A 22479-nucleotide genomic window follows, 5' to 3' on the forward strand; every position below is an offset into this window, starting at 1 on the left:
AGCTTTAAACTTAAAAAAACTGCGGCAAAGAACTAAGGGAGCCGTTTTAGCTGCGTGCTGCTGGGAAGGGAAAGGAAGGGACAGGGGAGGGGGAATGCTGCTGCTGCAAAGGGACATGGAGGGGGAGGTAAATACCGGTGCTGCTGCTGCACAGAAGTGGAGGGGGAGGGAAATGCTACTGCACAGGCACAGGGAAGTGGGGTGGGGGGAGGGAAATGCTGCTGCACAGGCACAGGGAAGTAGGTGGGAGGGAAATGCTGCTGCACAGGGGTAGGGGGAGGGAAATGCTTCTGCACAGGGAAATGGAGGGGGAGGGAATGCTGCTGCTGAGGCTGCTGCACAGGGAAGTGGGGGGAGGGAAATGCTGCTGCTGCAAAGGGAAGTGGGGTGGGGGGAGGGAAATGCTGCTGCACAGGGAAATGGAGGGGGAGGGAATGCTGCTGCGGCTGCTGCACAGGGAAGTGGGGGGAGGGAAATGCTGCTGCACAGGGAAATGGAGGAGGGAATGCTGTGTTGTGGCTGCTGCACAGGGAAGTGGGGGGAGGGAAATGCTGCTGCTGCTGCTGCTGCATAGAGGGCAGGGAGACAGACAGAAAGAAATACAGACAGCGGGAGGGAGGGAGGGAGAAAGAAAGATAGATAGACAGCGGGAGGGAGACAGAAAGAAAGGAAGAAAGTCACGGGCAGGGAGAGAGACAGAAAGACAGACAAAGGGGGCAAGGGAGAGAGACAGAAAGAAAGAAAGACAGCAGAAGGGCGGGAGACAGAAAGAAAGAGACACGGGTAGGGAGAGAGACAGAAAGAAAGAAAGACAGACAGACATATATTCTAGCACCCGTTAATGTAACGGGATTAAAGACTAATAAATAAATAAAAGGCAACAGGTAATTTTCAGATGCCTACAAATTTTGGCTGATGTCTAAGTTTTTTGCAACCTGGCTAGCCACGCTAAAGGAAGACAGCTTACAGTTTCTCTGGACAGAAGAAATGTCTAAACTTCTTTAAAGAAAAAAAAAATCTATACTAGTTCAGAGTTATCCTTGCACTGGGCACATTTTATTCTGTATGTTACTTAATCCCCTTCTATTTACCTTGTTTCCAGGAATTAGGTATTGGAACCTGTGCTATAGATGTACTGCTGCTCCCAAGGTTTGCTGAATTGAAGCTTTGCTGAGCCCTAGGGACAGAGACAAAAACCATGAGGAAACTCTTGCTATAATTGGTTCTAGTGGCAGTAGCTTCCTGACACAACAAAAGTTCATAGATTATGCAGGTGTGAAAATAAATTGATCCTATAAAACTTTTCCTGCTAGTTATGAACAGCCTCGGGGGGTTGTCTCAGGGCCATTTCATGTTTGATAATGAAAACTAAGACTTATTTTCAGTAGTCGTGCAAGTTAATACATTTCTAGCAACTTATTATGACCCTCTGGATATGATGACAGACATTTGATTATGTTAATCTCCTTTATGTGTTTTTAAGGTAGAAGACCAGATGAACAGCAAGAGATCCTTCTAGCCCACCATAGACTTAAACTTCATCTGCTAAGACTTCACACTCACCTCTGCTTCATCAAGATTGAGTTTACACTGCCACCCAGAATGAATGGGGAAACAGGCTTCTCTTCTGTAGACATGAAAAGCAATCAGGTTACCAAAAACGGTATGTAAAACACAAATCGGTTAATTAATGTAGTCATCTTCTGAAATTAAGATATCAGGGCCTCTCCCCCCCCCCTTCCCCACACACACACCTTTTTCAGTGCAAATAGGTTCATACTATACAGCAAGAGGCAATTAGGAAATTTGAATTACAAGGGCACATAGCACTACAGTTCATCAGCAACACTGAAACCTTCTGAGATAGATGACAGGAGCTTATGGGAGACTTTTACAGGTTGTGAGACCTATTCCTGCATTTTGCTGGAGTTGCTGAAGTTACGGGCTTGTACAAACTGGTTTCAGTTCAGATGCTGAGATGCTAATGTTTGGCATGTGAGTGTGTAGATTTCTTGCTGTGAAGTTTCTCAAGGACACCAACCAGTGCTGGAAAGACAATGAGCCATTTGACAGTGCTGAAAGCAAATGCAAGTCAGCAGGACACTCCATTTGGGAACCTAAGAACTGATAAAGTGATGCCAGGCTAATGCACTGATACTGATGTACCCATGTGAAGAATGGAAACTTCAAGAAGAAAGTTCCAGAAGCTATGCCTGACCAGCCCCCCCCCCCCCCCCCCCCCCCCAGGGAAGAATGAAGGAGTGGACTAGGAGAGGGTTAGATAGGCAGCTTGTCTGCTCCAATAGGGTGATACATATTCACAGCCAGGGGAATGGTCTAAGACAAAGATCTTTTCTGTATAAAACCCCCATGGTTTGGCAGAGTTTCTTTAGAGAAGATGTGCCATACTTACAGAAATATGCTGGCACTGTTTGTATGGGAGGGGGGGTCTCTCCATTGTATATGTCCAAACTGATTTATTTCTGATTTGCAAAATGCTGCTATAATACTTATTACTAGAATAAAAAAGTTATTTTCTTTGGAATATACAATGTAATCTTGTGGGTTTTATTTTTGTTTTTTCCTTCACAACGGATCCCTACTGAGGCAAAGTAAGCAGCCTTTTAATTCACCTCCCAGAGAATATACAAGGACATTAACCTACCCAGCATTAAACACATTCAGAACAAGAGTTAACAGCTGTTACTGACTTTCCAGGTGGACAGTCTGTAGTGCCTGTCTTTCTTTATGTGTACATAGTGAAACTGCAGTAGAGGTCAGTATGGAGCTCATTTTCAATAATGGAAAAAATGTTCAAAATGTGGCTTAAAGGGGCAGGTAGACGTTTTTCTCGCCAAACCCTTCCAATCTGCTATTTTCAAAATGGATTTTGTAGATGGATTTCTATGGTGCTTTGTCCACAGTGCATCTAAATCTCAAGGGGCATAGAGACGTGGTTTGGGTGAGACTAGGACAGGCTCATGATTTGGCTGTTTTTTTCTGCAATAAATGAACGTTCCATAACCCCATACTCTCAGGAAACTTGCAGAAGGCATCAGACACAATTTCTTCTGCTCAGCCTCCTTGTGTCAGTGGGCAGTGCCTTTCTCCCTCAGTTTCTCCTTCTGCAAGCAGATTGCGAAGGTGTCTTCTTCTGCTCTTTATATGATTTGTTATTTTTGGGTATTTTTATCCAGTTATTCAAGACTTTCCAGTGCCCAAGGGATCCCCAGTATTCTTGGGAGCTTCTCTACCTGCGAGAAAATACATCCTCTGTAATCAGAGGTCTGTAGCTTGGGGAAGAAACACTTCTTTTAGGAGAATCTACTTAGCCGGCCTGCACAAACATTATGGATACCTCGGGTTCGGTCACCTGGGAGCTCAGCTCGCCTGTGTTCATCAGGTGCTTGAACACAGGCTAACTAGCCCCTGCATTGGTCCTGAAGGATTTGCAGATGCTGGCTGCAACCCCCACCCACAAAGACAAGGGAATGTTGTGTTTTCATCCTCCCGTGTGACTGCCATTTCCAAAATGGAATTTTAATATTGTGTTACAGGCCCTCAGGGGGGGCCCTGTACGAACCTTGGCTGGAGGTGTTGCTAACAGATCGCATTGTGAAGACAATTCTTCTGGTAGCTATCGCCTCAACAAGGAAGATGTCTGAGCCTCAGGCTTACAGAGGATGGCGTGTCTCTTTGCACCATGCCTTCCTTTCTGCCAAATTTGGTGTCAGCATTCCATGTCAATCAGGAAGGCTGTCTGCCTATGTTTCTGGCTACAGGTCAGTAAAGGAGGGATGAAAGTTTGGTGTTGTTAGAAATTAGGAGAGTTCTTCTCTATTACCTTTTTTTTTTTTTTTTTTTAGGGTTTTATATATTTTTTTATGTTATTATTTTTTATTTTCAAGTTTTACATAAAGTGTACAAAATATTAAAATACAATTGATGAATACACAATATCACTTTTATATCTAATACATCATATTCTAAATATATTTTTATCCCCTCTCCCTCCCCCCACCCTTCTATTACTTTTCAATCATACATTACATATTGTATATTATATTATATCATATTTTGTAAAAATTATTTTCACTACCCCCCTCTATGTGTGTCACAAAGAAGATATTGAAAAGAAGAAGAAAAATCCAACTATTTATTCATTACAATATTTTGTCAATGGCCCCCATATTTTTATAAATTTAGTATATGTCCCTCTTTGTATTGCTATTGCTCTTTCCATTTTGAATATATGACATATTGTATTCCACCAAAATGTATAATTTAGGTTATTATAATTCTTCCAATTGTTGGTTATATGCTGAATGGCAACCCCTGTCATGATTAATAAAAGCTTGTTATTTTCTGGTGAAATTTGACTTTTTTTTCTCATCATCATTCCAAATAACACTGTATCATATGATATTGCTATATGATTTTCCATCAATTTATTAATTTGTGGCCAAATTGCATTCCAGAAACTTTTAATGTAGGGACAATGATACAGTAAGTGATTTAATGTCCCTGGTTCCAGATTACAGTGCCAGCATTTATTGGACTTAGAACTATCTAATTTTTGCAAACGTGTAGGGGTCCAAAAAGCTCTATGTAATAAAAAGAACCAAGTTTGTCTCATAGATGCTGACACTGTACATCTCATTCTCCAAGACCAAATTAGTGGCCATTGAGATGCATTAATTTGATGCTTAATCTCAATGCTCCAAATATCTCTTAGACCATTTTTTGGTTTTTTATTCAAATATCCAGATATTAATTTATACCACAATGCGGCTTGATGTCCTAGGAAGTCTGCTTGAAAACATAAGAACTTTAAACTATATTTATTATTCAATGTTTTCCATTCAGGGAACCCAACCTGAATGGCCTGCTTCAATTGCAACCATTTAAAACTTTGTGTTTTACTAAGACCAAATCTATGTTGCAATTGTGAAAATTCCAGCAGTTTACCTTCTGAAATAACATCATCTAGAGATCTAATGCCTGCAATAATCCAGTTCTTCCAAAGGATTTGAGCTCCGCCAATTTTGATCTTGGAGTTTATCCATAGAGACTGATTAGTTGACTTGTTTATTGGGATAGGTGTTAATTTACTAATAAACCTCAACGTTTTCCAAGTATCCATTAATATTTTATTTTCTCTGTATCTTCTAGGCATGTTAATACTTGGAAGGTGAACTAAATTTAGGGGAAACATAAGGCGCCATTCCAAATATAACCAATCTGGTGCATTATCTATAAGTTCTGGGAGGATCCAATACATACCCTGACGTAGAATATAGGCTTGATGGTACCTATAAAAATTTGGAAAATTTACCCCTCCTCCTTAATTGATTTTTGCAAAGTTACTAAAGCTATTCTAGGTGTTTTACCAAGCCAAAGAAATTTTGTTAAAATGCTATTAAGCTTTTTATAAAAGGACCCCTGAAAATAAATAGGTATCATACTCATTTGATAACAAACTACAGGCAACATCATCATTTTAATAGTTTGAACTCTCCCCCACCAAGAAATATGTAAAGGGTTCCATTGCTCGCACAATTCCGTAACTTTTTTTAATATATATTTTTCATTCTCTTTTACGGTATCTTCAATTGTATTTTTAACTTGAATGCCAAGATATTTAAATCCTTCTTCTTTCCATATGAACGGAAAAGCGTCAAATAATCCTTTTACACAATGAACATTTAAAGGTATAATTTCAGATTTATTCCAATTAATTTTATAACCTGAAAATTTGCCAAACTTATCAATTAATTCCAATAAAGAAGATAAGGTAGACTCTGGATTTCTCAAATAAAGTAAAATATCATCAGCATAAGCCGAAATTTTATATTCCATATCTGAATATGGAATACCCTGTATCCCCATTGCTTGCTGTATTGCTAACAATAAGGGTTCTAATACAACATCAAATAACAAAGGAGATAAAGGACAACCCTGTCTAACTCCCCTCTGCAATTGAAAACCATCAGATATCATATTATTAATATTTAATCTTGCAATCGGGAAGCTATACAAAGTTTTTACCATTTGTATAAATCCAGAACCTATACCAAACCATTCTAAAGCCTGATACATAAATTTCCATTCTACCCTATCAAACGCTTTTTCTGCATCCAAGGAAACTGTAAAAGCCGGTTCATCCATTTTTTTTGATAAATTTAACATATGAAACAATAATCTAGAGTTATTAGAGGAATGTCTTTTAGCAACAAAACCCGTCTGATGCGTGTCTATAATATGTGGGAGAGCTTTGGCTAATCTCAAAGCCAAAATTTTCGCCAAAAGTTTATTATCCACATTTATTAAAGATATAGGCCTGTAGTTTGAAACCAAAGTAGGATCTTTATTTGGCTTAGGCAAAACAATTATTATTGATTCAGCCATAGTACCTTTAATATCACCTTTTATAAGTTGTGTCTGATATAAATTTAGTAAATATGGGGATAGGACATTTTGAAATGTTTTATAAAATTCTACTGTATAACCATCACCACCTGGAGCGGATCCAACTCTAAGAGATCTCAATGCTGTTTCTAATTCTTTTAATGATATAGGTTCATCTAATCTCCATTTTATATGATCAGGAATCTTAGGTCCATTAATAGAATCTAAAAAATTTTTACCATCTTTTTGTCTCTCCAAATAAGGCTCGGAAGAATACAGGTCCTTATAAAATTTTAGAAATTGTTTTAAAATTATATTTGTTTGATTTGTTATTATACCATTATCATCTTTTATCCCATTTATATTAGTTCTTCTTTTTTTTGCTTTAAGATAATTTGCCAATAATCTTCCCGCCTTATTAGAATTTCCATAATACACTGCTTGCTTGGAAAACAAATCTCTTCTTATCATTTTTGAATTTAATTCATTATATTTACCTTTTGCTTTCAAAAGAGCTTGCAAAACTTCATGTTCCCATTTACTTACCAATTTAGCTTCTAATATTTTAATTTCTTTTTCTAATTCTATATATTGCATTTTAATCTGTTTCCTAACAAAAGCTGAATATGATATAATATTACCCCTCATAGTTGCTTTAAATGCATCCCATACGTTCTCAATAGATGTATCCTCCACTAAATTTATTTGAAAGAAATCATTAATTTGTGTTTTAAAATTTTCCAAAAATTTGTCATCCACAAGCAATGCATTATCAAATCTCCAAAGAGGTCTACCATTCTCCAATTGATCCAATTGTAATTCAATCCATACTCCCGCATGATCCGAAATAATAATAGGATCTATGGAAGCTTTAATCACCTGTTGCACCTTATTTGTTGAAACAAAAATATAATCTATTCTTGAAAATGATTTATGAACCTGTGAACAAAATGAAAATTCCTGATCATTAAAATGAAGAATACGCCATATATCCTTCAGATCACATGATTGAGCCAAATTATCTAAACCTAGAGATTTTATGTTTTTACCTGGTTTTTTATCCAATAATGGATCCATTACAGCATTAAAATCTCCAGCCACCACTAAATTAGAAGCATACTCTGTAACTTTTTTAAAAATTCTGATTGATTCGAATTAGAGGCATATATATTAAACAACGTCAGGGCATTATTTCCCATACTTATATCAATATGTATCCATCTTCCATGTGGATCTGAATTTATTACCTTAAAATTGGCCATACATTTTTTATTTATAAGAATTGCTACCCCTGCTTTTTTACCTGCTGCTGGAGCAAAAAAACATTCTTTTACCCACCCATTCTTTAGTTTTTTTGATTCCTTTATGTTCAGATGAGTCTCCTGCAAACAATAAACATCCGCGTTTTGCTTTTTTAAAAATGCTAATACCTTTTTTCTTTTGATTACATGATTCAGGCCATTGACATTAATAGAATATATCTTAAAAGACATTATATATTTTAAAACTTATCATCATAATCTTTTTCCTTTCTTCCTTCGTATTTAAAATCCAAAAAATTTTCTTTATGACACACATTTTTACCCCTGAAGTATTCAATCCCTTATTAACCTTTTCCTTAATCATTCTAGTAAATCTCATCTTTTTCCCTCCCTTTCCCACCCAATATAATGACTGCTTAAGGACACACATTGGTACAGCAACCCGAACATCCCCCTCCCCTCTAGGCAACCAATATTTAATTACTAACCCCTTCTATCTATCTATATTAACCTTTGATATCATTAATCATATTTTACTTCTAACATTTCATTAATGTATCTTTTTTCACTCATCAATTTTTAATTTATATTTCCCCAGTATTTTAGTTTATATCATAAAATTTTATCATAAACATATATTTAATATAGTAATGATATTTTTCCTATTTCTTATACCTTCTATTCCATCAATTCTTATCAACCTTTAATATCTAAAAACAAATATCCATATCTTCATGTATTATTTTAAAAGTTTTTAGTATCCTTTTTCTTTTTTGCATTCTTCTTTTATCCAATTTTTATTGTTATCTGGTGCATTCTTTTTTCTTCTGCTTTTGTTTTTTATTCAAGTTTTTATTTCTTTCTGATCATTCTTTACTCCAGCCATCCATATTTTACTCTTTTAAATTTAGTCTCTTGAGTTTTCATTCTGTCTTTCTTGTCTATTATTTCTTTATATTTTTTATTGTCTTTTCTTTAGTTCATTTTATTTTCTGTTCTTTATTTCATATTTTTCTTTCTTCAGTATTCCAAAGTCTCATAGTTTTATATTTTTTTCACAAAGTCATCAAAATCAGTCTTGGTATTTTATGATCATTTCAACATCCATTATGTTAAAATGACATGGGTTCTGATTTTGAAAGAAAGGTTTTTAGCTTTTCTGGATCTTCAAAATACAAAGATTTATCTCCAGAAGATACCTTCATTTTTGCTGGGTAATACAATCCGTATTTATATCCCTTTTCTTTTAATTGAGGTCTCAAGTCTAAGAATCTCTTTCTTTTATTTGCTGTGTTTTTAGCAAAATCCGGCAAAAACCATATTTTGGATCCTTTGTAATTTAAATTTTTGTCTTTCTTGGCAGCATTTAAGATTTCTATTGTTTGCTGGTATCTAAGCATTTTGAATATTAATGGTCTTGGTCTGCCTTGATTTTCTATATTTTTTACTGGGATCCTGTGCGCCCTTTCTATTTCTAATGGTTGTTTTAAATCCAGTTGCAGTATTTTTGGAATTAAATTTTCTAGAAATTGTATGGCATCCCTTCCAAATTTTCCTGTATTCCAAAAAGTTTAATATTCTTTCTTCTTCCTCGGTTTTCATAATCTTCCAGTTGATTTTTCAATTTATTCAGTTCCAAACTGTCATTTTTGCATCTGTTTCCTTCACATTCTAAGACCTCCATTTTAGTTTCTAAGACAGTTGTTCTTTTATTATTTATTTCCATTTGTCTGTGGATATTTAGTATTTCTTCCTTCATTTCAGCCATATTACTCACAGTCTCTTTAAGCATTTGTTTAATCTGTCTCAGTTCTTCCATAACTTCTGCTTTACTCAGTATATCAGGTTCTTCAGCAGGAAGTGGGATCTTACTTGGTGTAATTTGATCCTGCTTCTGCCTTTTTGCTGACATACCAGCTTCATTTTTATTTTGTCTGGTGCTTGCCATATTCCTGAACCTATTTTTATATTTTTACAGATTTTACCTTCTCCACAAACTTTAGGCTCAGTAAAATTTCTGTCTGCCACAGTATACAATAGCCCGCCTTCAATGCTATGCCGTTGAGGAAATAACAGACTTTTATTTTTTTTTTGGATCCCTTCCCTCAGGGTTCCTATCTAGTTTCGGCGGTGTAGGGTAGCATCAATTGCCACAATTTTCATCGATTTCACTTTTCCACAGTTATTCTTGATGTCACACAGCACACAAAAAAAAAAACGGCTCCTTACCCCCAGGACTTCGCTTCAAAACCGGCGGGGGAGGGCTACATCAAACTGCCATAGTTTCAGACTGACAGGCACTAGCCCTCCACCGAAATCAGTCCAAAGGAGGAAGCTTTTCTCCTTTCCTTTCTGTCGTCGGCTAGTTCAAGGCCAGTTCACCGTGATCTTTAAGCTCTTTTTTTTTTTTTTTAAACTTCTATCATTCACCTCTTCAGAAACTCAGCCCTCAATACCGCATCGCTCCAACACAGAGAAAAAACGGCGCTCTTATTTTTTGGCTCTTATTCTCTCAGGCTTTGCTTCAGTTTCGGCGGAGGAGGGTAATATCGATCTGCCACAAGTTCAGCATCGACGGTAATTATTTCTTGATGAAATCGGCAAGAAGGGGATAATTTTTTTATTAATCGTTGCCTAGATGAAGAGGAGCGTCGCGATCACACGTCCATTTGTGTTCGCGTTAAGCCACGCCCCCTTCTTCTTCTTCTTCTCTATTACCTTGAGATGACAAATTCCTTTCATCTTTCTGACCATCTCTTATATTGACTGGCTGTAGTCACCTGGGAAAGACATCCTTCAAAGCTACTATTTCCAGATGGATTTGTATGGCTATTGTTTCTGTGTACATTGGATATGGTAAACAGCCACCGATTTCTTTGAAGGCACATTCCACAAAAAGTGTGGCTTCGTCATGGGTGGAGTCCTAGGCTGTACCACCCTACAAAATTTGTAGGGCAGCTACATTGTTCATACTCCATATTTTACAAAGTTTTACAGGGTGGACATGGCAGTAGGGTTGTCCAGAAAAATCTTTGGTTTTTCTGATCAACCCTAACATGGCGGCACAGAACGGTGCAGCTTTTGGTGCTTCTGGCAGGCAGGCTCGTCTGTTTTGTACATTCCTATGGTCCAGACTACTGTACCCTTTGCACTGGAAAGGAAGATTAGGCTCTTATTTGATAAAGCACAGTTTCTTACTATAACGGGTGTTATCCAGGGACAGCAGGCAGATATTCTCACATATGGGTAACGTAATCCACAGAGCCCGGTATGGACAGTATTAAAAGTGACTTGTCACTAAGTTTTAAGAAAGTTTGCAACTGCCTGCACTGCACATATGCCAAGTGCCTTCCCACCCGACGTTGGCTTGTGGTTCCTCAGTTCCATAAGCAAGCTAAGAAGCCAACCAGGAGAGGTGGGAAGGATGTGAGAATATCTGCCTGCTGTCCCCAGATAACACTCATTACAGTAAGTGTGCTTTATCCTAGGACAAGCAGGCAGCATATTCTTACATGTTACTAGTGACTGGGGAGTCAATTCAGAGCGGTTTACTTGGGCTTCTGCAAAGGTGCTATACTGCATGAGCTTCTGTAGAGATGTTACCATACAGAGTTTCAAAAGAACTTCTGCGAGGCGTTATAATACATGGACTCTATACTGAAATACTTAGAGCTCTGGTGGTGTTACAATACAGAGTTATTAATATCGGCATGGTTATGCCATAATCATCCTACTAATGTTACTGGCACATTGATCGTCCTACTTATATGCACAGGTTTATACCAAATCAATCAGTCTATGTATATACAAATATAAACTAGGTTTACTATTGCAGCTTAATACACTATATTTATGCACCTCTTAAGGAGGTTGGGCATTTCAACTAGCTATAAAGCACAGTTACCTACCGTAACAGGTGTTATCCAGGGACAGCAGTCAGATATTCTCACATATGGGTGACATCATCCATGGAGCCCTGATGCTTGAAGAACTTCAGAAAGTTTGTGACTGTTTCACCGCTTATGCGCGAGTGCTTTCCCACCCAATATAGGGCGCACGTCTCAGTTCAGATAGCTAGCCAAGAATCCAACCAGGGGAGGTGGGTGGGTTGTGAGAGTATCTGCCTGCTGTCCCTGGATAACACCTGTTTTGGTAAGTAACTGTGCTTTATCTCAGCACAAGCAGGCAGTATATTCTCACATATGGGTGACCTCCAAGCTAACCAGAATGGGATGGTGGGAGTGTTGACGTTAGGAGAATACATTTTGTAATACTGTTTGGCCAAAATGGCCATCCCATCTGGAAAAAGAATCCAGACAGTAATGTGAAGTGAATGTGTAAACCGAGGACCAAGTGGCAGCTTTGCAGATTTCCTAGATAGGTGTAGATCTAAGGAAAGCTACTGAAGCTGCCATAGCTCTAATATTGTTGGCTGTAACTCGACCCCCTAGATGCAGACCAGCCTGAGCATAGCAAAACGAGATGCAAGCAGCCAACCAGTTGGAGATTGTTCTTTTGGAAACAGGATGCTCTAACTTGTTTGGATCAAAGGAGACAAAAAGTTGAGGAAAAGATCTGTGTGACTTAGTCCTTTGCAAATAGAAGACCAAAACACACTTGCGGTCCAGCACATGAAGAGCTGATTCTCCAGGATAAGAATGAGGCTTGGGGAATAAAACACTGGAAGAACAATTGATTGATTGAAATGAAATTCTGTAACAACTTTTGCTAAGAATTTTGGATGAGTGAGGAATACCACCTTGATGGAATACTTTGAAAGGTGGGTCCGCTACTAAAGCTTGTAGCTCACTAACTTTGCGAGCAGAAGTGAGAGCAATGAGACAGACAACTTTCCAAGTAAGATATTTTAGATGAGCCGTAGACATTGCTTCAAATGGATGCTTCATCAATTTGGCAAGAACAACATTGAGATCCCAAACCACTGGAGGTGGTTTGACATTGAAAAGTCCTTTCATAAATTTGAAAACCACAGGATGAGCAGAAAGAGGTTTTCCCTCTAGTGGCTGATGAAAAGCAGTAATTGAACTGAGATGGACTCTAATAGAGGTTGATTTGAGGTCAGATTGAGATACATGAAACTGGTAATCCAAAACTGAAGATAAGGAGGTAGACTGAGGCTCCTTGTGATGAAGATCGCACCAAGCAGAAAACCTAGTCCACTTCTGGTTGTAACATTGCCTGGTGGCAGGTTTTCTGGAAGCATCTAAGATGTCTCTGACAGACTGAGAAAACTGCAGGTTTGAAGTTATGTCGAGAGGTACCAAGCTTTCAGATGTAGAAGACTGCAGGTTGGGATGAAGAAGAGAACAGTGACTCTGTATAAGCAGAGACAGAAAAACTGGTAGAAATAGTGGCTCCCTGCTGCTGAGTTGAAGTAGAAGGGAGAATCAAGGTTGTATGGGTCACCGAGGAGCTATCAGAATCTTGGTGGCATGTTCGTGTTTGAGTTTGACAGGTGTCTTGAGAATGAGAGGGAATGGAGGGAACGCATACAGGAATCTGTTCGTCCATTCCAGAAGAAAAGCATCCGCCTCTAGGCGGTGAGGAAAGTAAATTCTGGAGCAAAACTGGGGAAGTTTGTTGTTGTAGGAAGATGCAAAAAGATCTATCTGATGAGTCCCCCACTGAGAAAAAATGTGATGGAGAGACGGAGAATTGAGTGTCCGTTCGTGAGATTGAAGGAGACGACTCAATTTGTCTGCCAGTGAATTTTTCTCCCCTTGAATGTAAACAGCTCTCAGAAAACATTGTGAAGAATTGCCCAATTCCAAACCCTCTGAGCTTCCTTGCAGAGGGTGAGAGATCCTGTTCCTCCCTGCTTGTTCACGTAGTACATGGCCTTGGTTATCTGTACGAATGAGCACTACTTGATCATGAAGAAGATGTTGAAAAGCTTTGAGAGCATTGAAGATCACTCCGAGTTCCAACAGATTTATGTGATTTCGACGGTCTGTGGCGGACCAATGCCCTTGTGTACGGAGACTATCAAGATGAGCCCCCCAAGCGTAGGTCGAAGAATCTAGTGAGTGGGCGTTTGGAATAGCAAACCTCTGGAAAGATTGGACGAGAGCATCCACCATTGAAGAGATTGTCGTAGAGAAGAAGTCACTGTAATATGCTGAGAGAGCGGGTCGAAAGCCTGCGACCATTGAGAGGCCAGGGTCCACTGAGGAATTCTGAGGTGAAGTGTGGCAAAAGGAGTCACATGAACAGTAGAGGCCACGTGACATAGAAGAACCATCATGTGTCTCGCTGAGAGTGAAGTGAGGGCAGACACGTTATGGCAAAGTTGAATGAGTGCATCCTAATATTGATGGGGAAGGAATGCTCTGAGTTGTACAGTGTCTAGTATAGCTTCAGTGAACTGCAGAGTCCAAGAGGGCTACAGTTGGGATTTGGGAAAATTGATCTCGAATCCTAAATTTTGCAGGAACCAAATAGTCTGTTGTATTGCTACAGCAACTCTCTGGGTCTTTGACGAGCCAATCATCCATTACCCAAATTTTGAGGGGTGCAGTAGAGTTACATCGGTTCCTTGCAGCAGTACCGAAACGTAGCACGTCGGAACCAGTGAATTCTGAAGCTAAGTTTTATCTCTTTAAGCTACATACATAAGATGATAAAGTTTTAGCCAGTTTGGCTTTTATAAATCCAATAGTGATCAATACCATCATCTTGACACTGTATTGAACAATGCGATGATTGGGTGGTGAGGCGTCACATTCGCCTTCATGTCTCTGAGCATAAGTTTCAATCACAGCAAAAGAAGATTTATTAACATTGGCTGTTGTTAATGTATATAGAATGACTTTTCTATCATTGTTGAATCATCCAGATGTGGGAAAACCTGGAGTCTGTGACTTCATAATGCTGCTGCTACCACCACCAGGCACTTGGTGAAAACTCTGGGAGATGATGCCAGGCCAAAAGGTAGCACTTTGTATTGATAATGCTGATTTCCCATCTGAAATCTGAGGAACTTGCGAGAGGCTGGATGAATGGGGATGTGAGTGTAAACCTTCTTGAGATCCAGAGAGCATAACCAATCGTTGTGATCTAGAAGGAGATACAAGGATGCCAGCGACAGCATCTGAAACTTTTCTTTGAAGAGAAATTTGTTGAGAGCTCTGAGATCCAATATTGGTCAAAGACCTCCCGTCTTCTTCAGGACAAGAAAGTAACAGGAATAAAATCCCATGTTCTGCTGCTCCAGAGGAACTTCTTCAATGGCGTTGAGAGCTAGCAGAACTTGTACCTCCTGGAGAAGAAGGTGGGTCTGTGACGAATTGTAAGGAAACTCTCTTGGAGGGTAATCTGATGGAATCTGAAGGAAATGAACAGAATAACCCTCTTAGATGATTGAGAGCACTGGGAGATCGGAAGTGATCAATTCCCATTGTTGATAAAAATGGTGTAGATGACCTCCAATGGGAAGAGGGGGGAGACAGAGGCAGAGAGATTGATGTTATGCTCTGGCTGAGATGGTCAAAAAGGCTGTGTAGGCTTGGCTGCAGCTGGTGTCTAAGGCTTCCGCTGATGCTGTTGTTGAGATTGTTTCTTCAGCGGTAGTCTGGAATACGGCGCAGACTTGGGGGGATAACGCCTCTAATAAGGGGAAGAACGTTTAAATCCCCTGGAAGCTGAAGGTTTAGGTATTGGTCTGAGTAAGGAGGCAAAGGATTTTTCATGCTTAGATAATCGTTTAGTGGCATCCTGAATGGATTCCTCAAAAAGTTCTTCTCCAAGATAGGGGATGTTTGCTAATCTGTCTTGGAGATTAGATTCCATGTTTACTAGCCTTAACCATGCCAACTGTCGCATAGCCATTGAAAATGCTGTGACTCTTGAAGACATCTCAAAGGCATCATATGCTGCCTGTACCATGTGCACTTGGAGTTGCGTGAGAGTACGATGCATATGTTTAAACTCAGATATATGATGAGAAGGTAAATATTTGAGATACGGAGTAGGAAGAAAAGAGGGGGTTAAAGACTGTTAAGCCTTTCAAGAATATAGTTATTACTTATGCTTGTTATCTCTTCAATATATTCATCTCCTCTCCCTCCTGAGTTAGTGGTCTAAGAAAGAATGAATTTTTCCTGATAGCAGTAATTGTGAGTTTATTTAAATTTGTTTCTTTTCTGCTTTACTTGTACAAGAGGAATATTCTTCTGAATTATGTAAAATTTCAATAAATAAATAAATAAATATTTGAGATACGATGGCATAGTTTTAATCCAAAATTTCAAATATGAGGTGAAAACAAAATAATAATTCAGAATTCTATTTGTCATCATGGAATTCTGATACAATCTGTGACCAAATTTGTCCATTGTTCTACCTTCACGTCCAGGGGGAAATGCAGCATACACCTTAGAAGGATTGGATTTCTTTAAAGAAGATTCAACCACCAAAGATTAGTGTGAAAGTTGAGATTTTTCAAATCCTTTACACTGAACTACCTTGTAACGAGAATCCATTTTGGCTGGCACTGCTGGAACTGAGTAGGAAGTATCCAGATTTTGTTTAAAAGTATGTTTAAAAATATTGTTCATAGGCAACTTAAGAGACTCCTTAGGAGGATGGGACAATTCCAACTCATCCAAGTACTCCTTAGTATATTTAGAATCAGATTCCAGAACAATTTGAAGATCTTTACTCATTTGATGAAGAAATCTGGTGAAAGACACTGGTTCAGATGATGAAACTTCTCTCTGAGGAGAAGAATTACGAGAGCCTGCCTGTGGAGAACCTTCTGGCACCGAGTAAGATGGGGAAGCCACAGGAGCATACTGAAAATGAATATCTGAGTCCTCAGGCAAAAAAGAAGAATAGCGACCCCTGGAACATTATGGTTTGGAAGGGACAGGAGATGCAAAGCGTATCCTCTTGACAGAGCGTGTTGGAGAAGAATGTTTTGATTTAGAAACATGTTTCCCTGACCAAGGAGTTGGAGATGAGAGACTGGACTCATGCCTCGATTGTTGAAGACACTTTGAAGAATGATGCCTTGACACTGGAGTCTGCTGCCTCGATGAGCGTCGAGAAGATGAACATTGCCTCAAAGAACAGTTCCTGGGAGAGGATGAACTCAGCCCCAAAGATCGAACCTGAGATGAAGATCTGTGTCTCAATGTTCACTGTTTAGGCGAAGATGATTTTCCTCAAAGAACAATGCTTAGAGGAGTGCAAGTGTTGCCTCAATGATCAGTGTCAAGGCGATGTCAATTACTGCTCCGAACGTCGATGCTGCTTCGATTGGAGATCGATGCTTAGGCCTCGGTGACTTGGATCAATGTTGTGATACATGACTTGAGGAGGAACGATGTTGAGACAGCCTCAATGATTTGACACCTTCCAATGGAGCAGAGCGATGCTCAGACTGGTCTGGTACCCCTATGGCAGACAGAGGTGTCGATGTCGGATAATATTTGGCCATCATGTTACTAAACTCTCTGCGAAAGATATTCTCGAGCATATCTTTCAAATCAGGCACTGATACCGACGGTGTAGATGGTATCACTGGTACTGCGGTGCGCTCTTTGAGGGTGGCATTGATGATGATGGTCCTCAGGATTTAGAGGCAAGCCACCTAAGTGGTCTCTGAATGGCCAGCATGACTACACTCGATGCCTGTATGGCCTGACACTCCAACTAGGAAGCTGGTGGCTTCTTAGCTAGCTTACCCTGAGTCGGTGACATCGATACATCAGGTGATGACGATGTCTTCGATGTTGATGTCTTCCCCAAGGACGATGACTTGGTCGAGACAGGCTTCATCAACATCGAAGTCGAGGCCGATGTCGATGGTTTATCAGGAGTATGATCCATGATCCCGAAGATTTTTTTTCTTGTTGAACTTGACGGTTCTTCAGGGATTGTTTCTATAACATGGCGCAGCACACACAAGACCCGGGACAGTGGTCTGGGCCCAGACACTGTATACACCAGTTATGTGAGTCTGTGATCAAAATTGCGCGCTGACACCGGCTACACTTTTTGAATTAGGTGATCAGACAGGACATGGAGGGAAACATGGCCTCAGCCAAATCGAAGCCTGAAGGCTGAGGCCACGGAACAGGCCCCAGCGTCAAAACAGAAATGAAAAACAAAGAAGAAAAAAAAAATATATATATATATATATATATATATATATACATACAGTATATATATTTTAGTGTTATAGAAAATAAAGATGCGAAGCACATGATGAAAAAAAGATGAACCGCGGCTGAAAGGCACTAATTTAACGCAAGAGCTTCAAAGTAGGAACTTCTCAGCTCCGCAGAAAAACTAGAACTGATCAGGTTACACCACTGATCACGTTACACCACTTCTACAAGCAGCACACTGGTTACCAATTACACATAGAATAACTTTTAAAATTATACTGCCAACATTTAAAATTCAATAATCTAATGCTCCAAAATTGTTAGTCTCTTGATACTGTATTCTCCATCCAGGGCACTTAGATCAACAGAACAACATTTACTGACTATCCCTTCTTTAAAAATAATAGGGACCAGGAGATCTACTATTTTCTTGGTTATAGCACCCAGCTCTGGAACAATTTACCAATCTACTTACTTTGCCTTCTCCTAACCACACTGGCACTGTGGTGTAAACAAAATAAACAAAAAAAAAAGACTTTTCCTCTCTCTCTTAAATCCTAGCTCACATTTGCGGTCTAACACCAGCTTTGGCAGGATACATGTTTCAAATCTGACATATTGCAATCACAAAAGGGAAAATATAATTAGTTTTCTACCTTTTGTTGTCTGGTCATTCAAATCTTGTTGGTCCCAGGCTCTGGTTGTCTTCTGATAACTTGCTTGCCAGGGTCTCCTTCTTTCTTCTTTCTATGTTCTAACCATCCATCTGCCATCTCTGTCCTCCCCTTCCGTTTCCCTTCCCTCCCTCAGAGGTCTGGCATCTTTCTTTTTTTCGTCAGAGAAGGGGCGGGACTGCGGCAGAGAGAAGACGCTCCGAAGCCGATACAGCAGCTTGCAAAGATCACTAGCACCAGCGATCTTATTGCAGGCTGCTGAAGTTAGGAAGATTGATTTGGGAGGCCAGGGGGAATAGCAGTCCTTCAGGGGGGTGGGGGTGCAGCCTTCCGGGAGAGGGGGGTACAGGCCTTCAGAGGAGATAGGCAGGCCTTCAAAGGGGGGGACAGGCAGGCAGGCCTTCGGGGGGGATGCAGGCCTTCAAAGGGGGGGACAGGCAGTCAGGCAGGCGTTCGGGGGGATGCAGGCCTTCAAAGGGGAGGACAGGACTTCAGGGGGAACAGGCAGGCAGGCCTTCAGGGGGGACGCTGGCCTTCATAGGGGGACAGGCAGACAGGCCTTCGGGGGGGATGCAAGCCTTCAAAGGGGGGGGACAGGCAGGCAGGCCTTCGGGGGATGCAGGCCTTCAAAGGGGGGGGACAGGCCTTCAGGGGGGACAGGCAGGCAGGTCTTCGGGGGGGGGATGTAGGCCTTCAAAGGGAGGGACAGGCAGACAGGCTGTCGGGGGGGATGCATAAGGTGACCATACGTCCCGTTTTGAATGGGACAGTCTCATTGTCCCCACAGACAGCTTCGGGATGCTGAAATGTCTTGTTTTCAGGGACAGCGTCCCAAAGCTGTGCTCAAGGACAACGGGACAGGCGATCACTTCCTGTCCCTCCCTGCCGCAAAAAAAAAAAAGAAAAACCTCCCCATCTTTCCCCCTGTCTGTTGCTCTTACCGCCCAGCCGCTACAGCTGCTAAACCCGACAGGAAGTCTTCTTTCCGATGTCAATTCTGACGTCGGAGAGGACGTTCTGGGCCAGCCAATCGCTGCCTGGCTGGCCCAGAACGTCATCTCCGACATCAGAATTGACATCGGAAAGAAGACTTCCTGTTGGGTTTAGAGCGGCAGGGCAGTAAGAGCAGCAGACAGGGGGAAAGATGGGAGGCTTTTTTTTTTTTTTTTGCGGCAGGGAGGGAAGGAGATAGGTAGGCAGGCAAGCAGGCTGGCTTTGGCCAGGGAGGGAAAGAGGTAGACAGGCAGACAGCTGGCTTGGGGGGTGGGGGTGGGACAAAGTGTGGAAGGCAGTGAGAGGGACATAGGAAGGAGGCACTGGGGTACTAATGACATGGGAAGCAGGCACTGGGGGCACTAAAGACATGGGAAGGGGCACTAAGGACTTGGGAAGCAGGCACTGGGGGCACTAAAGACATGGGAAGGGGCACTAAGGACTTAGGAAGGAGGCACTGGGGGCACTAAAGACATGGGAAGGAATCACTGGGGGCACTAAAGACATGGGAAGGAGGCACTGGGGGCACTAAATACAGGAAGGGGCACTAAGGACACAGGACGGAGGCACTGGGGGCACTAATGACACAGGATGGAGGCACTGGGGGCACTAAGGACACAGGACGGAGGCACTGGGGGCACTTAGGACACAGGACAGAGGTAATGGGGGCACCAAGGACATGAGAAGGAGGCTCTGGGGCACTAAGGACATGGGAAGGAAGGAGGGAAGGAATAGAAAGGGACAATTGTTGGGCCTGAGTGCAGAAAGAAAGAAACAAAAGAAAGGATACATAGACAGAAGGAAACGCAACCAGAGACTCATGAAATCACAAGACAACAAAGGTAGGAAAAATGATTTTATTTTTAATTTAGTGATCAAAACGTGTCAGTTTTGAGAATTTATATCTGCTGTCTATATTTTGCACTATATTTGTCTATTTTTTTTTTAGTTACTGAGGTGACATTGCATATTTGAAAGTCATTTGCCTTGACATCTTTGAAAACCCCCCTCCCAAATATAAATGATAATTAACATTTTCTCTGCGTATAGTGTGCTTTGTAGTTTTTTAAAATTTTATGGTTACCATTATGAATTAAGATATGTGTACATGAAAAATGAATGAAAGAAATTGGGGGCGGGATTGGGGGGTGGGGCTAGGGTGGGGTTGGAGTGGGGCTAGGGTGGGATTGGGGCGGGGCTAGGGTGGGATTAGGGGCAGGGCTAGGGTGGGATTGGGGGCGGGGCTGACAATTAATAGATGTTCTCTTTTGATGAAAAAAATAAATGGTCTCGTTAGGGATGCAGTGCCCCCTAAGGTGCCCCACTGCTCTTCTGTGATGTCTGTGAGGCCAGTCCAGTGGCGTACCTAGGGTATGTGGCACCCGGGGCCCATCATTTTTTGACACCCCCCCCATGTAAAAAAATATTTTTTTGTAATGACCATGAAACGGAATAAATGGTCAGAATAGAAACAGGCAGTGAAAATTTTCTTATATTCCAAACATAACACAACATAAATTATGTCTGAATTGTCATGACATCAGAAGTACATATGGAGTAGTTGCAGGTGATGCTTGGGACAGTTCTGATTGTGTTAGTTCGGTTTTATGTGTTTTTTGAATAGAAGGGTTTTTATTTCTTTTTGAAGGTTTTGCAGTCTGTGGTCAATGTCAATTGGTTGTAGAGTTGGGGGTCGAGTGTTGCAGCTCGAATGGCTAGGAGGTTGTCGAACAGTTTTTTTTCTTTTGACGTTTTTGGTTGGAGGGTGTGTGAATGGTGCGTGAGTTCTCCTATGTCTGGTTGAGGTGGATTGAATTATTTAGCTGAAGAAATTAGTTACCCCCTCATCCCACACACATTAATTCTCTTCCATTTTTGTTCCCATTATAAAAAACACTGATAAGTTCCCAGAAAAAAAATACGAATTAAATAAGAAGTGAAAACAAAGGCCCCTACAGATGAGAACATAACATAAGAATAGCCTAACTAGGTCAGACCAATGGTCCATCATGCCCAGTAGCTCATTCTCATGGTAGCCAATTCAGGACACTAATACCTGGTCAAAACCCAAAGAGTAGCAACATTCCATGCTACCGATCCAGGGCAAGCAGACACTTCCCCCATGTCTTAATAACAGATTATGGACTTTTCCTCCAGGAATTTGTCCAAATCTTTCTTAAAACCAGCTACACTATCTGCTTTTACCATAACCTTTGGCCACTTCATTTTTAAGTTTAGATCTTTCCTTTCAAACAGAGACCTTGCTAGATGTCAAATACAGCACAAGGTAACTTCACATGGACTTAGCTGTGCAGGAAATGTGAATCTCCTCATACACCCACCATATAGTGCAAAAATATGCAAAGGTCTGTTTTTTTCTTTCGATCACTACATAGCCTAATGCCACACAAGCAGCGCTGTTACAAACATATTCTGTAGGTCAATGCTAAGGATAACAAAGTTTCCTTCCTTGGACCAGAAGGAGATACTGATAAACCACTGGAAGAGATCCCAAAACAACACCCAAAGACCCACTCAGTGTGTGAACCAGTTGAGTGGAGTGGACTAACTGGGGGGTGGAAATGGGCCCGGAGTTTGCTCAGCAGAATTTCCCAGACCACCTCTTCCTCTCAACACATTGACACGCTGCCACCACCACCACTAGGAACACCTCACTGGGTAGGCCAGCTATGCTATAAACTTTATAAAACACATTATTATATTTTCTTATAAAGCACATATTTTAACTGAACTCTCTGATATCCTCAGCCTTTCCATTCACAAAAATAGAAGGAAGAAAAGTTCCCATTTCCTGATGTCTCATGTCCCCGGCCTTTACAATATTTTTTTTCTGCAGACCCTTCAAAAGTCTGACCAAATCCTCGTTTCACTTGCATTATAAAGTACTGAAGATGCCATCTCTCCCCAATCCCAGGTCCTAAAGTCTAAGACAGTAGCGCAAACTAATGCTGCCAGATTCAGGAAAAAAAATTTTGATTCGATTCAGCC

At 40.7% G+C, this 22479-nt stretch overlaps 1 protein-coding gene across 1 annotated transcript in view; it reads right to left on the minus strand.

The window, feature by feature from the left end:
• LOC117356680 (gametocyte-specific factor 1-like) overlaps positions 1 to 22479 on the minus strand; it is a 58780-nt gene that overhangs the window by 16194 nt on the left and 20107 nt on the right. Inside the window, exons 4-5 of the mRNA XM_033936222.1 lie at positions 1564 to 1627; positions 1092 to 1177 (exon numbers count right to left, since the gene is read on the minus strand). Of these exons, the coding sequence (XP_033792113.1) occupies positions 1092 to 1177; positions 1564 to 1627 (150 nt within the window). The remainder of the gene's footprint in view (positions 1 to 1091; positions 1178 to 1563; positions 1628 to 22479) is intronic.

This window comes from Geotrypetes seraphini, chromosome 3 (assembly GCF_902459505.1).
Source record: "Geotrypetes seraphini chromosome 3, aGeoSer1.1, whole genome shotgun sequence".
NCBI lineage: Eukaryota > Metazoa > Chordata > Amphibia > Gymnophiona > Dermophiidae > Geotrypetes > Geotrypetes seraphini.